Genomic DNA, 17,957 nt, shown 5'->3' on the forward strand with positions numbered 1-17,957 from the left:
AAAAAGCCTGCTTGCATTCACTCTACCTATACCCATCATAATTATATTATCATAACATACTTCTATCAAATCTCCCCTCATTCTTCTACGCTCCAGGGAATAAAGTCCTAACCTATTCAACCTTTCTCTGTAACTCAAGTTTCTCAAGTCCCGGCAACATCCTTGGTAAACCTTCTCTGCACTCCTTCAACCTTATTAATATCCCTCCTGTAATTCGGTGACCAAAACTGCACACAGTACTCCAAATTCGGCCTCACCAATGCCTTATACAACCTCACCATAACATTCCAACTCTTATACTCAATACTTTGATTTATAAAGGCCATGTACCAAAAGCTCTCTTGACTACCCTATCTACCTGTGACACCACTTTTAGGGAATTTTGTATCTGTATTCCTAGATCCCTCTGTTCTACTGCATTCAAGTCCATGAGATACTGTGAAGCATCTGTGGACTTCCAATTTCACTTTCCTGTAGCCCAGGACAATCTTCTTCACTACTCAGTTTGTCAGTATGGTGGCAAGTTTTTTGTCATCTTGTAATTAGATCCAATCTTATCTACAACGGTAGTAGCTAGGGTGGGAAAGTCACATTTATTTACTCAAATCAAACACTATTTGGCCCAATGATATAATGAGCTCAAAGCTGCTTTTCTCGGTTTTTGTTCAAATTGAATATATCAAACACACCTCACAACTTTAAAATAGAGGGTACAAACAAGACAATTTGAAGAGACTCCAAAAGCACACCTTCTGGAAGATTTTTGGAACCAGTGAATGAGGTTTCAGGGGCAGGGAAACTTGACCATCAGAACCAAGTTTACAAACAATGGTCCAGTCCTCTGCTTCAGAGGCAAAGTTCTCAGCAACAAGGCACGGTTGACCTTCACGCTAAGATCACGTGTGGCAATAGGTATTACAGCATTGCATAATGCAACCATTCTTGAAATCATTATATAAGCATTAAGGATCAAGGATCAACCTTATTCACCATATACATTCACATGTATCAGGAATTTGCTGTGTTGTGTTGGTCAGGGTGCAACATACAACAGAACAACATTCAACAATTACAAGGATAAAGAATTGTATAAAACAAATTTAGAAGTTAAAATACATATTTGAAATAAAATGTACATAAATACCAGCATGCATTTACAATGCAAACAGCATAATAAAAAGTGGTCGGAAGTGTTTACTGTGCAGTGCAGTGACTGAGGTAATACATAGTGGGGGTTGGGGAGGGGGAACCAGAATGGTTGATCAGATTAATTGACTGGAGGAAAATTGTAAAAATTTTGTCTTAAAAGCCCTACAGCGTTTTCCAGAAAGGAACTTTTAGAAAAGATAGGGTGGGTACTGTGCACAATTTTTCTTGCCCACTTCCCTATCCTGGACACATACAAGTCCTGCAGTGATGGCAGACTGCAAGCAATGACCTTTTCTGCTGTATTTTTTGTATCTTGTCAAACGATGCTTCACTTAACCAAAGAGTAATGGCTGATGTGAGGATATGTAGAATTGCACCAGTATGCATGTTTGTACATCATGAATCCATTGCATTTCAAGCCACGAGAAGCTGTGGTTACTTCGTGCCTACCTTTCCATGGGTATTAAGTGCAGCTAGAGCTGCATCCAACATGCATTTCCTGACTTCAGAATGGCGGTCGTTCAAGGCTTCAGGTACATAGAATTGGAACAGCAGCTCGACCTGTGATCCATCAAAATACTCGGAGAGTTTGTTCAAAGCTAGAGCAATTCCACACCTGCAGAGGAAGAAGCTCACCATTACTAGCTTTACCCAGTCAAAAATGATTGAAAGTAAAACTGCACATAAAAATGGTGGATCCAAGTTTCACTGTAACTGCTAGATGAAATGAAGGACGGGGAACCAGGAGAGTCAAAAATGGTTTTTGATTCAAGAAGCTGACCTCTGCTGGATGGTATACGTAGGCACAGAGACTGAGGACTGACTGGCTCAGCAACCCTCCCTTTTAGTCACAACTTTGGTCAAATAAAATTGGCCATATGGATGAAATCCAGAAGGGAAAAAAAAAACAGACATTGATAGACCACCATGTTCATATTCCTTATAAAGTGCACAAAATATCATTATTTTGTGCCACGTGGCCAAGATCCCAAAATTTCACAATGAACAGTGCAAAGTATAGCTACAGTCCAGATATAAAGCAGTTATGAACCTGAAGCATAATCTTAAGTCATTTGTTTGTCAGATGGAATATAGTCCACTGCCTTCTGAGGCTGGTGCCCCTCTTCTAGCTCGTACTCCTTCCCCACGTGTCCACCTTCTTACTCCCCCTTCCTGCCATCAGCGTCAGTTGCTCTGCCCTTTGTGCTTCTACTTTTGTTTTCAATTAAATCTCTACACAAAACACTGACATTCATAGCAGAGCTTCATGAAATGGTCATAATCTGTTTGTTTACATTTTAATTAAAATTGCTATGTGCTGAAGTCTCAGTGATGACTTCCATACTTGGGAATGGACAACACTTCAGCTCTTTGCAAATTCAAGCATTTCTGCCAGGGTGTATCTAACTCTGTGCATGAACTGAAAGCTTTGATAGCTGGATAGGGAACAAGTCCTGGCCTCGGCAATGATGCACACATGCCATGAATTAACATATAAAAATAAATTCCAGCTCTGAAGGAGGTCAGGGCTACATGAAGGTCCACAAAGGGCAGAAAGGAGGGAGTGGAAACATTAACTACCTTTCACAATCAAACTCTCAGACACTGTACCTGGCTTCCCACTGATCAGGTGGAGATTCTGATATTACTCGACCAAGGGCATCCAACACCGGAGGAGGCCTCTGCATAAAACAGATTTAATTAGTGAATACAAGCAATTAAATGTTTGCCATTGGTAAGTACTCAAAGCATGAATAAATAACTTTTTCTTCCTTGTACGTTTCATCCTCCTTAGATAGCTTACACCTATTGCAGTGATATAGACTGCAAACAGCTCCCTGATGACACAAATGAGTCTTTTATTTATGAAGCATTGAGTTTCTACCTCTCGAAACTTTCTCATAGTGTCAATACATAAAAAACCTCCACATTTCTGTATTCCTAAAAGTTTAAATGTTTGAAAATTAGTACAAAAACATTTAAATTCACCCTACCAATAGCTTTTCAACTCTGCCATGAATGGTCCTGTGAAAGGAGGAGGATTGGGACTAGCAACCCCATCCTGTAAAAACCCAGTGCTACAGAAATGCCAACAGAAGCTCCAAAGACCGCAATGATGAGAAAGGAAGGATTTCCGATGGGCGACACCCGGGGACATCTTGAAAGATTGGCCCAGGATGAAGAACTCTAGTGAGCTGCTCTCAACCCAGTGGAGGTGATGGGCTCAAGTACAATACTTGTTTACTATCATTTCTTCTTTGATACTCTTGATGGGCTAGCGATTTCTCCTCACTGATGTCCTTTCCCGTCCCAACTGTACTTGGTACCATCACCCAAAGGAAACTGGTTGATTTGGGATGACCTGACCACTCTTCCCGCTTGGTTCTTTGCATAACCCAGAAAGCGAAGAAAAGCCAGGTATTTTATTTTCCAAACAAAGGCAAAGATCCGCTCTATTCTTTTTCAACATTTTTCTCAAGTGAGCTTACATAAAGTTTCTCCTGGTAAATTTCAATGAGCTTAGACATCACTCCAGCAGCCTGCTGGTGATACTGTGCCACAGCTTTGGACAGTGCTTCTGCTCCTGCTTGGCGTATTGCTTCCTCGTGATAGATCACATCTTTAATCAGCAGTGAGCAAATATCTGCCTGTAGCTCCAGTCCCATGGTGTCCCACAACCTGAAACAAAAAAAGGGATGACAGAAGAATACTCAGATGGAGAAAATGGAGAGTCCCACATTATAGTTTGTCTGATACAAAGCCTTAACAATCAGACATAGAAATATCTAGCTCTTAGCTAGATCAATTTTCTTTATTATTAGGCAATTTTATACCTACTAAAAGTATTATCTCTCTAGCCAGATGATGGCACTACCATCCCACTCCTCAAAATGCCATAACTGTACAAATTATTTTCCTCTTTACTAATACTTATAACATGAACAAATGTGTAATTAAATATAAAATTTTCAGCATCTTGAATACTTTACAAAAAGTAAAAGTTTTCCATATCATAAATCTTTTACATGGAACAAATGGAGCCATAGAATTTATAGTGCACCTATTATACTCAAAGGAAATCCAAATATTTTACAGATAATTTCACTAACCGGAACAATTAAATTCACCTTACTAATTGTGGAAAGTAGTATTGGTGTCTCAGCTAGCAACTTCCCTTTCTTCAAACTAGTGCCATGGGATCTTTTACAATTAGCTTAAGGAGCAAAGTTTAACATCTTTTCGGGAAGAAGACATCCCCAGGATGATAACACTTCCTTGCAATTGTACTTAAAACCACACCAGCACAAAGAACAATAAAACTACAAATTATAATGAATTCTAGAAGATGGATAATAAATTGGTTTAAGACGTACACAATGTTACCAAAACATTAGCCTTGCTACCTTTTCTAACATCTTGCAAGGAAATATTAAATTGTGAATATTCTTGTTTTAAAATACAGCTAGTTTTTACTTTTTAGCTTGCATTCTGCTCTCGTCATCCACATCAAACTGGGAAACCCAAAGTCTGCGCAGTAATTTCAATCCATTCTTCTCATCACTATCTGGTGTGGGCAGCACCATGTTCATCTCCAGCAATCCCTGCAAAACATCAGAGGCACAAGATAACTTCCACCATCTACAGAGCCTGTTGTAAGCCTCAAAACAACAAATTGCAGGACTATAAAAGGTGTCATATAGGTCAGCGATATAGATGTCAAAAGGCTGCAAGTTCTCATCCAATCTCAGAGACCCAAGCAAAAATTGCAAGGTGACAAGGTGCATATTGGGGATGTTCTCACCATTGTGTAAGTGTATAAAACTCAGTTCTGTGTATATGAATCCACTGCACTACAGTGATATGTAGCAGATGGAGTCCTCCTGTGATCCCATCTAGTTAACCATCATCCTTAGAATGGATGGTCTAGTCCACATGAGAGTGCAACTTGTGCAACCCAGTTTTATACTCTAGCGCACCTCAAGGATGTGTGCTCAGTCCAGTGCCCTTCTTTCTCTCTGCACCCATCTATAAATTTGCCAATGGCTTAACTATTGTTGGCAGAAATTCAGAAGGTAATGTGGAAACATGAGTGAGATAGATCAGCAGGTTGGTTGGTGTCGGAACAACAACCTTGCACTCAACATCAGTAAGACCAAAGAATTGATTATGAACTTCAGGAAGGGAAGTCGAGGCATCACATTGAGGGACCAGCAGTGGAAAGGGTGAGGAATTTCAAGTTCCTGGAGTCAGCATCTCTGAAGATCTATACTGGGCTCAGCATATTGATGTCATTACAAAGAGCACGACAGCAGGAATATTCCATTTGGAGTTTGAGGAGATTTGGTATGTCACCAAAGACTCCAGCAAGTTTCTGCAGATGTACCATGGAGAGCATTCTGACTGGTTGCATCAGCATCAGGTATGGAGGGGCCACTGTACAGGATGGGGAAAAAGCTGTAAAAGGTTACAAATGTATTTATTATTGTAATTTATAGTGTACTACTGCTGCTGCAAAACAACAAATTTCATGACATATGTCAGTGTTATTAAAGCTGATTCTGATCATGGATTGCTGCTCATTTCTCATATTGCTAAAACATAAAGTGGAAGTGCTTCTCACTAGCTAAAGTGCACTTTGAGACACTCCAGTGTAAGCTCTTTCTCTACACCTCATGTACGCTCCACAGACATGGCAAGGTACATACTCAGTGCTAGCTATCCTCATTTATTAAGTTCTATGAGTCTTTACCTTTCCAATAATAGAGAATGGAACAGAGTTATGAATGTGCTGTGGAGGAAAAGTATTCAAAGTCATAACAGTGATGACTATAAGATCATGAAGAATCTCTGCAGCTAGAGGCTGCCTCTTGAAGATGTCCTTGATGGTGGGAAGATCGTGCCTGTGATGGATCTGGCTGAGCCTACAACCCTCTGTAGCTTCCTGTGATCCAGTGCATTGAAGTTTTGGTGCACCTAGTCAGAAAGCTCTCCACCGTACATCTATAGAAAACAGCAATAATCTTTGGTGACATACCAAATTCTTAACTCCGAATGAAGCAGAGCTGCAGGCATGTCTTCAGTCACAAAGAAAGGCCCGGTCAGATAATTCCAAGATGTTGACCACTCAGGAACTTAAAGCTGCTCAACCTTTCCACCACTCGCCCCTCAACAGTGACAGGGGAATGTTCTCTCAACTTCCCCTTCCTGAAATTCATAGTCAATTCCTTGGCCTTGCTGATGTTGAATGTTGTTGCAACATCAGTCAACCAGCCAATCTAGCTCACTCCTGTATGTTTCCTTGCTGCCCTCTGAGATTTTACCAATACCGGTGTAATTTGTAAACATATAAGTGGCATTTGAGCTATGCTCAGCCACAGTCATGAATGTAGTGAGAATAGGGAAGTGGGTTAGGTACACTGCTTTGAGGTGTGCCTGTGTTGACAGCCAGCTAGATGCTATTACTGATTTGTACTGACTGTGGTCTCCTGGTGAGGAGATTGAGGACCCAGTTGCAGAAGCCCAGTGGGGATGATGGTACATAATGCTGTGGTGGTGGCATCTGTCGGTCTCGAGAGACCATGGACCTGCGCCTGGAGTTTGTATGTTTGTATGGGAGACTGGCAATTGCCCAAGCTGCAGGCCTTCCCCTCTCCATGCCACCGATGTTGTCCAAGGGAAGGGCACTAGGACCCATGTAGCTTGGCACCAGTGACGTCGCAGAGCAATATGTTGTTAAGGACACAAACACGCTGCCTCAGCTGAGGCTTGAACCAGTGACCTTCAGGTTACTAGTCTGATGCCTTGCCCACTAGGCCACGCGCCAACACACAATGCTGTACTGTAATCGATATAAAGCATCCTGACATGTGATTTGCTGTTGTCCAGGTGCTCCAAAGCAGAGTGGAGAGTCATTGAAATTGTGTCAGTGGTGTTAGGTGAATTGCAGTAGTCTAGGTTCTTACTCTTTCTAGCCATAACCAGCCCATTGAAGCTCTTCATTAGGGTAGATGTAAGTGCAACCAGTCAATAATTGTTGAGACAGCTCACCCTGCTCTACGCATTCATCGAGGCTTTGGTGAAGTCAGTGACAGTTGTGGCATATTTACTCAGATTCCAGGATAAGTCCCTGAAAATGATCCAGTCTATTGATTCAAGCCAGTCCTGCACACGTCTCTGCTTCTCGTCCATACCTTCACAGTCCTCACCACTGGTATTGTGGCCCTCAGTCTCCTCCAATATCCTAAAATTTACTTTCTTTCCTTATCCCTCTTATTGGATTAGGGTCTAAAATACTGCTAAAGTTGTTACTTTTCTTAAAGCTTAACTTTCTTTATGCTTGCTTGTTTAATATCCTGTTTGTCAGTAAACTTTTTGTAGATCTTTAAGTTTTTTTTGCAGGTCTGAAATGTCATTGCAGTGTAAATCAAAACTTCTCTTATTGCTCAGACTGCTCCTGTCAGAGAAGACCCCTTTAACGAACAAACTCAAATTAATTTGCAGAATAAAGGGAGAACACGAGATCTCCAGTCCTCTGTCATCTTGCCTTACTTCTTTCTCGTTGCCAGTACAGACTGACCCTCTCTGACATATATTATGATGAATATCTAATAAAACATATTATTTTTATCTCACTCGACTTCTGAACAACCTTCTGGACAATATAATCTCCAACACGCCCCTTACCATTTTTGCTTTCCTTTCCCTATCTTTCTTAAAATCTCTCCTGTTTTGATCATTACTATTATCTTCTCTACACAAAAGGATGAGAAAGCAGAGTGGGCTATTTGGCTTCTCATACCTGCCCTGCCATTCAAAGAGATTGTGGCTGTGCTATAACTTCAACGCATAAGCACTGTATGCCTTAATTCTCTTAATATCAACATATCTAGTGTTCTGAATAATTCCACAAGAACTTAATTGAATAAATCACTTTAGGAAATACTGAAACCTTCCTATTTTGAAAAGGTTGTGAGATTCCTGAATCTAGGCCTAAAGGCTGAGATCAGAGCTAAAATAATGCAGAATCCTGACATGGAAGGAAAGATGGAGAATACTACAGAGGTATGGAATAATGAGGCCAAGGAAGGATCTGAACCCAAGCAGATTTTGGAACCCAGCATTGGCTTATCAATGTTAAAGAACAAAAGAACTAATGGAAGTTGTGTTACCCTTAGAGCAGCATCCCGCACCGCAGAACATGGTGACAGCAGAGCTTGCAACAGGACGTCAATCTCCTCCTGTTCTGCATAAGCACATCCTTCCCCTCCACTGCTGCTGGCACACAGAGATGTCAAAGTATTTGAAGCCAGTACCTAAAGAACAGATATAATTTTAAGATTTTACAGATAAACTGGAACTCACATTTTCCTCTTTCCACCTACTTGCTGCTTTTCCAAAATAATAAACACATACACTACTTGCAGAATTGGGGAACAAATGTAGAAGATGATGGCACTGTTCAATGGAATTAGTGGAATCTTGCAATGTAAGCCCACCCAACCATACAGCTTACCAGGTAAATCGCATAGCAGTGTTATCTGTTAATCAATATGCAGCGTTAAATTTAATACTTCAAATATACATACCTTCCAAATGTGTTGTTCAAATTACCAACCAAAATAGGTGGCTACTTGCAGACAAAATGCTTAGCTTGCAATCCCAAAGCCCTTTGCTGCCGATTTTCCTGTCAATTTTGGCGAAAATTTTAACCAGTACTGAAATAAGTTACCTGAGCATTTACTGTATCTCATTGCTTTTTGTAGAATAGTGTGGATAATTTGACATTTTTGATTCATACAATAGCGACTGAGTTGAGTCAGGCCTCCATTGGTCATGGTTGACCCTGCATGTTGTGTCCGAGCTGTCTAGATACACAAGACTGGGCAGTACGATATGGAGAGCAAGCTGCTGCCCATGTAGCAAGCTCCCCTCTCCATACACCTGATGCACCCAAAGGATGGCAGAGGCTGATAAAGTTTGGTACCAGCAGCATTTCAGGAGTTGCCAGTCAGTGTTGAACTCAACGCTGGACCACCTTAGGGACTCCAGCTCTGGATTCCCCACGATCCCCCAAGGTTCACTCCTGAAGCCTTCCCTACGAGTGGGTATAGCTGCAAGGCAGCGGAGGTTTGAGATCAGTTTTCCTTCTCCTAGATGAGCTGCCAACCACAGCTGACGAGCCCCATCTGCTTGAAGCAACTGGTTTTAAGGTGTCAGTAACATGCCTTTGCCCCTTTTCCTGTCAGTAGGAATGGTTCCAACAATAATGACTATCGTCCTACAGTATAATAGCCACTATTGTATGTGGACTTCAATAGGATGAAGTTGCACAGTTATGGATTAAAGAAAAAAAGTAATATTAGAACCTCATTCAAACAAGCAAAAAATTAAATGTCCAACGGGACAAACTGTCTACTCAGATCTACTTCATTATCTGCAAATCACCAAATGAACTTATTTTATTTACAAATTTAATCTCTATCAAGCATGAAAATACAGGAAAATGCAGCTGAAAGAGATAATGCGGACAGTCCAGCTTATCTGTAGATGTGAACTTCCCACTATTCAGGACATTTACAAAGACAGGTATGTAAAAAGGGCCCGAAAGATCATTGGGGATCTGAGTCATCCCAACCACAAACTGTTCTAGCTGTTACCACCTGGGAAAAGATACCGCAGCATAAAAGCCAAGACCAACAGGCTCTGGGACAGCTTCTTCCACCAAGCCATCAGACTGCTTAACTTATGCTGAAGCAACTGTATTTCTACATTATACTGATTATCCTGTTGTACATGATATTTATTATACATTACTATAAATTGCACATTGCACATTTAGGCCAAGACATAATGTAAAGATTTTCACACGTATATTAAGGATAAAAGTAATAAATTCAATTCAATTATCTCGGGATTACTGCCTGTGAGAATGAGGTGGAGAATAAATGTGTGGCTGAGGGTTTGGAGCAAGGGGCAGGGATTCAGATTTCTGGATCATTGGGACCTCTTTTGGGGCAGGTGTGACCTCCACAAAAAGGATAGGTTGCATGTGAATCCTGGGGGACCAATATCCTGGCGGGGAGGTTTGCTAAGGCTACTGGGGAAAGTTTAAATGAGAATTGTTGGGGGGTGGGAACTGAACTGAAGAGACTGGGGAAGAGGAGGTTGGCTCACAAATAGAGAAAGCTTGTAGACAGTGCGAGATGGAGGATAGGCAGGTGATAGAGAAGGGAAGCGCTCAGACCGAAGGCTTGAGGTGTCTACTTTAATGCAAGGAGTGTTGTGAACAAAGCAGATGAGCTTAGAGCATGGATCAGTACTTGGAGGTATGATGTGGTGGCCATTACAGAGACTTGAATGGCTCAGGGACAAGATTGGTTACTCCAGGTGCTGGGCTTTAGACGTTTTAGAAAGGACAGGGAGGGAGGCAAGAGAGGTGGGGATGTGGCACTGTTGATCAGAGATAGTGTCATGGCTGCAGAAAAGGTGGACACCATGGAGTGATTGTCTACGGAGTCTCTGTGGGTGGAGGTTAGGACCAAGAAGGGGTTATTAACTTTACTGGGTGTTTTTTTAAAGGCCACCCAATAGTTAACAGGGATATCGAGGAGCAGATAGGGAAACAGATCCTGGACAGGTGTAATAATAAGAGTTGTCGTGATGGGAGATTTTAATTTCCCAAATATCGACTGACATCTCCCTAGAGCGAGGGGTTTAGATGGGGCGGAGTTTGTTAGGTGTGTTCAGGAAGGATTATTGACACAGTATGTAGATAAGCCAACAAGAGGAGAGGCTGTACTTGATTTGGTATTAGGAAATGAACCTGGTCAGGTGTCAGATCTCTCAGTGGGAGAGCATTTTGGAGATAGTGATCATAATTCTATCTCCTTTACAACAGCATTGGAGAGAGATAGGAACAGACAAGTTAGAAAAGCGTTTAATTGGAGTAAGGGGAATTATGAAGCTATATGGCAGGAAATTGGAGGCTTAAATTGGAAACAGATGTTCTCAGGGAAAAGTACGGAAGAAATGTGGCAAATATTCAGGGGATATTTGTGTAGAGTTCTGTATAGGTACGTTTCAATGAGACAGGGAAGCTATGATAGGGTACAAGAACCGTGATGTACAAAGGCTGTAATAAATCTAGTCAAGAAAAGCTTACAAAAGGTTCAGAAAGCTTGGTAATGTTAGAGATCTAGAAGATTATAAGGCTACTAGGAAGGAGGTTAAAAAGGAAATTAGGAGAGCCAGAAGAGACCATGAGAAGGCCTTGGCAGGCAGAATTAAGGAAAACCCCAAGGCATTCTACAAGTATGTGAAGAGGAAGAGGATAAGACATGAAAGAATAGGACCTACCAAGTGTGAAAGTGGGGAAGTATATATGGAACCGGAGAAAATAGCAGAGGTACTTAATGAATACTTTACTTTAGTTTTCACTATAGAAAAGGATCTCAGTGATTGTAGTGATGACTTGCAACGGAATGAAAAGCTTGAGCATGTAGATATTAAGAAAGAGGATGTGCTGGAGCTTTTGGCAAGCATCAAGTTGGATAAGTCGCTGGGACCAGACAAAATGTACCCCAGGCTACTGTGGGAGGCAAGAGAGGAGATTGCAGAGTCTCTGGCAATGATCTTTGCATCATCAATGGGGACAAGAGAGGTTCGGGAGGATTGGAGGGTTGCGGATGTTGTTCCTCTGTTCAAGAAAAGGAATAGAGATAGCCCAGGAAATTGTAGACCAGTGAGTCTTACCCCAGTGGTTGGTAAGGTGATGGAGAAGATCCTGAGAGACAGAATTTATGAACAGTTGGAGAGGTATAATATGATTAGGAGTAGTCAACATGGTTTTGTCAAGGGCAGGTCATGCCTTACGAGCCTGATTGAATTTTTTGAGGATGTGACTAAACACATTGATGAAGGAAGAGCAGTAGATGTAGTGTATATGGATTTCAGCAAGACATTTGATTAGGTACCCCATGCAAGGCTTACTGAGAAATAAAGGAGGTATGGGATCCAAGGGGACATTGCTCTGTGGATCCAGAACTGGATTGCCCACAGAAGGCAAAGAGTGGTTGTAGAGGGGCCATATTCTGCATGGAGGTTGGTCACCAGTGGAGTGCCTCAGGGATCTGTCCTGGGACCCTTACTCTTTGTGATTTTTATAAATGACCTGGATAAAGAAGTGGAGGGATTGGTTGGTAAGTTTGCTGATGACACAAAGGTTGGAGGTGTGGAGGACTGTCAGAAGTTACAACAGACATTGATAGGATGCAAAAGTGGGCTGAGAAGTGGCAGATGGAGTTCAGCCCAGATAAGTGTGAAGTGGTTTATTTTGGTAGGTCAAATATGATTGCAGAATATAGTATTAATGGTAAGACTCTTTGCAGTGTGGAGGACCAGAGGGATCTTGGGGTCTGAGTCCATAGGATGCTCAAAGCAGCTGCACAGGTTCACTCTGTGGTTAAGAAGGCCTTATTGTATTGGCCTTCATCTATCGTGGAATTGAATTTAGGAGCCAAGAGGTAATGTTGTAGCTATATAGGACCTTGGTCAGGCTCCACTTGGAGTACTGTGCTCAGTTCTGGTTGCTTCACTACAGGAAGGATGTGGAAGCCATAGTGCAGAAGAGATTTACAAGGATGTTGCCTGGATTGGGGAGCATGCCTTATGAGAGTAGGTTGAGTGAACTTGGCCTTTTCTCCTTGGAGTGAAGGAGGATGAGAGGTGTCTTGATAGAGATGTACAAGATGATGAGAGGTATTGATCGTGTGGATAGTCAGAAGCTTTTTCCCAGGGCTGTAATGGTTGCCACAAAAGGACGCAGGTTTAAGGTGCTGGGGAGTAGGTACAGAGGAGATGTCAGGGTTAAGTTTTTTACTCAGAGAGTGGTGAGTGCATGGAATGGGTTGCCGGCAATGGTGGTGGAGGTACATGGAGTTTAGTAAAATAGAGGGCTATAGATACGTCTACTAATTTCTAAGGTAGGGACATGTGCGGCACAATTTGTGGGCTGAAGGACCTGTATTGTGCTGTAGGTTTTCTATGTTTCTATGTTCCTAATAAATCAGCCATAATGCAGAGTCAATGGGCCAATGGCCTAATTTTACTCCCATGCCTTATGAACATTACAAATACCTGATACATACAGAATTACAGAATGTAAATTGTCTCTAGCCATGAAAGAAGAAATGGGCGTCAAGTGGAAAGGAGGTGTATGAAATCGTGTGTGTGCTATTACTGATCAGATCATGCCAAATAAGTGATAGAAGGGAACAGTTCCAAATTATTCACATACCACAGCAGTATTCATGGCACTATTCATGGTCCTGTTGGAAACTATTTCCTGTTGGAAACAACTTTTTAAAAAAAAATACTTTTATAAGTTATTAGATGAATTAATGAAAGACTAAACTCGTAGTTTAATCATCTCTACTTTTTAAGAAAATTATGTATTTTTCACAGTATGTGGAGGGTAATCTCCACTTTTGGCAGAAAGCAGTACAGCAGTTATACTAACGGTTTATCGCCTTTCTCATTTTTCATTGGCTAAGAGTTAGCACACTGCCCATCTGACATAATCGTGCAAGCAGTGATTGGTTTATTTTATCTGAGGAATTCCTCTTTGAATGATTCCCCAAATAATCCTAAGGATCAGAAAATAACAGTGATTCAACAGACCAGAGCAATTTTTTTGGAGTGGAGTTCTACCACTAGCTGTGATAAAAAGAACGTAATTTTTGAGAATGAAATTATTCCAATGGAGATCAAAAAAGTCAAACTTGTCAGCATGAAGTTAAATAAAACACAAAGTGCATGGAATCATTAAATACAAGGAATGAAATCTTAACCTGCGCTCTGCAGGATGGAGGAGGAGTTTACCTGGAGTCGTGGTGCACCTGTAGCCATGACCCTGGTCAGCAGGAGTAGCATGGCCTTCCGTGGCAGCAGTTCAGGTCCACTCTGTCAAAACAATTATCCAATTTAATATTTTACATGTTGTAAATGAACATTTAATAGTTATGAGCTTCATCTACAGGCTACTCTAGTACTTGCTTTGGTTTGGACCTTACTCTACTTCATCAAGGGTGGTATCAGTAAAGGTTGCCTGCACTTGGAAGCAAACACATACACCTAATACTAGGCTGATGTCAGGCCCTATGCTCCTCAGAACAATTCACATTGCACATAACCATATGTGATCACAGTTTAATTAGAACACTCTCCATTCAAAATGTCCCATTTGTTCATCTGTCAGCATTCAGCAATGCCACAGAACACTACAGCACAGAAACAGGTCCTTTGGCAGTCCATGCCAAACCTGCCCGGTCCCACCAACCTGCACCCATACAGTTCATCTGACAATAAATTCAACCTTGAACTCAGAATCTGCCTCCAATTCAGATTTGTTTATTTATCACATGTAGATTGAAACAGAATGAAACTTTTGAAGTTAACAACCAACACGCCAAGGATGTGCAGGAGCAGACATGCAAGTGTCACCATATGTTCAATGTCATCAATGTTCAACGCAACGGCACTGAATCCAAAGCAGCAACACCTGAACTTAAAACAAGACAACAACAGCAAAGCAAGCCCCTTTCCATGCCTGTGTTCATAGCTCCAATAAAACAACACTTTTTCCCTTTTATCCTCGAGATACTTTTCATTATTTGTGACCCCTTTTTCCACTCTTGCTTTATATTTAACTTTTCTTGCTCATCTCTCTTCTCTCCTTTCAGCACTCCAGCTCATACTTTGACATCTTTCCAATTCTCCAAATATCCCAACTGGGAAGACTGAATGGGCTCAGAAAGCTGGGACCTCGCACTGTTCGTGAAATGAATCTGGATAGTCTCAGCTCACTCACTGAGTATCACACATTATTATACTTCAGAAGTTATTTACTGAATATGTAAATAACAGGTAAATAAAGCCTGAGAGTGAGAATAAGTGCTATTTCTAATATGACTTTTTCCACAAATAGCATCAGAGTTTGTAAAGGGCAGGCATGGATATTGAAACTTGGCACAAAACATTCCCACATTCCCAGCAACTGGGAGGAAGTAGTCCACATTACAGCGTGTCCAAGGAAACTCTCAGAAAAGCAGCAAAGAGAAACTTCAGTCAGAGGAAGCAAAATGAAACAACAGTTCTAGGTTAAGTTTTTTTTAAACCTTCCCTTCATTGACTAGTAACCAAGCCAGACATCAGAAGTTTGAGAGAGAGGATTTCACTCAGATGCACTGCCCAAGTAGAAAATGGCAGTCAACATCTGAGTGGGCAGAGTCAGAGTGGTGATCTTGAGGCTATAGCTCTTCAAGGTTTCAGTCAAAGTAAAAGGAGAAAAGCTCTAGGTTAAGTTTTTCTCCCCCCTTCCCTTCGACATATCTTGTGGGATATGGGAAGGCAGGGAGACCTCCAGTCCCTGATGACTACAACTGCAAGAAGTGCATCCAACTGCAACTTCTAACAACCCGCATTAGGGAGTTGGAGCTGGAACTGGATAAACACTGGATCATTTGGGTGGCTGAAGGGGTGATAGACAGGATATTTAGGGAGGTAGTTACACCCAAGGTGTAAGACACAGGTGACAGTCAGGAATGGGAGCAAGGTTAAGGAGAAGCTATTGCAGAGTACCCCTGTGGCCATCCCCCTCAACAACAGGTATATCACTTTGGATACTGCCAGGGGTAGGGGGCTGACCTAACAAAGGAAAGTCACAGTGGTCAGGTCTCTGACAATGAGCCTGGCTCTGTGACTCAGAAGGGAAGCAGGGAGAAGAGGCATGCTGTGGTGAGAGGGGTTTCGTTAGTTAGGGAAATGGACAGGAGGTTCTGTGGAAGAGAACGAGAATCCCAGGTGGCAAGTCACCTCCTATGCACCAGGATCCAGAACATCTCAGATTGAGTCCTCAGTATTCATAAGTGGGAGGGTGAGCACCAAAGGTCATGGTCCACATAGATACCAATGACATGGGTAGGATAAGTGACGAGGTTTTGTAAAGAGAGTTCAGTGAGTTAGGTCCTAAGTTAAGTGCAGGACCTCAAGACCTCAGGGCTATGATCTCAAGATTGCTACATGTGCCACATCCAGGTGACGCCAGAACTAGGAAGATTATACAGTTTAATAGGTGACTAAGGAGTTGGTTTAGGAGGGACAACATAAGATTTCTGGATCATTAGGCTCTCTTCCAGGGAAGGGACCTGTACAGAAGGGATGTTTTGAACCCGAACTGGAGGGGGACTAATATCCAAGCAGGAAGGCTTGTTAATGCTACACAGTGGGGTATAAACTAAAGATGCAGGGGGATGGAAACCAGAGTGCCAGAACAGTTAGTAGAGTAGTTGTAGAAGCAGCTGTTGGTAACACCTCAGACAAAGTCAGGAATCAAAAGGTTCAGCATGTATGACTTGTGCCCTGAGCTGCCTATATTTCAATGCAAGAAGTATCACAGGAAAGGCAGATGAACTCAGGGCATGGATCAACACTTGGACTTATGATACTGTAGCCATTAGTGAGAATTGGTTGCAGGAGGGGCAGGATTGGCAGCTCAATATTCTGGGGCTCTGTTGTTTTAGATGGGACAGAGCAGGAGGGATTAAAGGAGAATGGGTGGTACGACTAGTCAGGGAAAATGTCACGGCAGCGCTCCGTCAGGACAGACTGGAGAACTCGAATAGCGACGCGTTATGGGTGGAACTGAAAAATAAGAAAGGTATGACCATGTAATGAGACTATTTTACAGACTACCCAAAAGCCCAAGGATTTAGAGGAACAAATTTGTAAAGAGATTGCCACAAAATGTTGTAAGAAACATGATGTGGAATTCTCTGCCACAGGAAACAGTTGAGGCCGGTTCATTGGCTATATTTAAGAGGGAGTTAGATATGGCCCTTGTGGCTAAAGGGATCGGGGGTATGGAGAGAAAGCAGGTACAGGTTTCTGAGTTGAATGATCAGCCATGATCATACTCCACATATTGACTGGGACTCCCATATTGTAAAAAAGCCTAGATGGGATAGAGTTTTTCCAGATGTGTTCAGGGAAGTTTCCTTCATCAGTATATGGAAGTACCAACAAGAGAACATGCAATACTAGATCTGTTATTAGGGAATGAGACAGGGCAGGTGACTGAAGTACGTGCAGGGGAACACTTTGCATCTAGTGATCACACCACCATTAGTTTCAAGGCAAATATGCAAAAATATAAGTCTGGTCGACGGGTTGAGATTCTAAATTGGAGAAAGGCCAGCTTTGATGGTATCAGAATTGATCTGGCAAGTGTGGATTGGGACAGGCTGTTTTCTGGCAAAGATATACTGAGAAAGTGGGAGTTCTTCAAAGACAAAATTTCGTGAGTACAATGCTTGTGTGTGCCTGTCAGAATAAAAGGTAAAGATAACAATTAGGAACAAATGAGGTGCTTATGGAGTACAAAAAAATTGCAAGAGAACATTTAAGAAATCAGGAAGGCTAAAGGATGATATGAAGTTGCTCTAGCAGACAAGGTGAAAGAAGATCCTCAGGGACTCTACAGATATGTTAAGAGCAAAAAGATTGCAAGGGACAAAATTGGTAATCCACGTGTGGAGTCAAACAGATGGGGGAGATCTTAAATGCATTCTATGCATCTTTATTTACTTGGGAGACGGATACGGTGTCTATAGAGGTAAGGCAAAGTAGCATCAATTTCATGGACCCTGTACAGATTACAGAGGAGGGAGTGATTGCTATCCTGAGGCAAATCAGGGTGGATAAATCCCCATGTGTTCCCTTGGATCCTAAGGGAGGCAAGTGCAGAAACTGCC

The 17,957-nt window shown here is 41.9% G+C and overlaps 1 protein-coding gene across 2 annotated transcripts in view; it reads right to left on the reverse strand.

Annotated features, from left to right (window-relative positions):
• Positions 1-17,957, reverse strand: part of gcn1 (GCN1 activator of EIF2AK4) — a 278,383-nt gene that overhangs the window by 75,332 nt on the left and 185,094 nt on the right. For both annotated transcript variants that reach the window (XM_059983222.1, XM_059983223.1), the window contains exons 27-32: positions 14,029-14,109; positions 8,319-8,462; positions 4,624-4,751; positions 3,639-3,828; positions 2,761-2,831; positions 1,600-1,765 (exon numbers count right to left, since the gene is read on the reverse strand). In XM_059983222.1, the coding sequence (XP_059839205.1) occupies positions 1,600-1,765; positions 2,761-2,831; positions 3,639-3,828; positions 4,624-4,751; positions 8,319-8,462; positions 14,029-14,109 (780 nt within the window). The remainder of the gene's footprint in view (positions 1-1,599; positions 1,766-2,760; positions 2,832-3,638; positions 3,829-4,623; positions 4,752-8,318; positions 8,463-14,028; positions 14,110-17,957) is intronic.

This window comes from Hypanus sabinus, chromosome 10 (genome assembly GCF_030144855.1).
Source record: "Hypanus sabinus isolate sHypSab1 chromosome 10, sHypSab1.hap1, whole genome shotgun sequence".
Taxonomy (NCBI): Eukaryota; Metazoa; Chordata; class Chondrichthyes; order Myliobatiformes; family Dasyatidae; genus Hypanus; species Hypanus sabinus.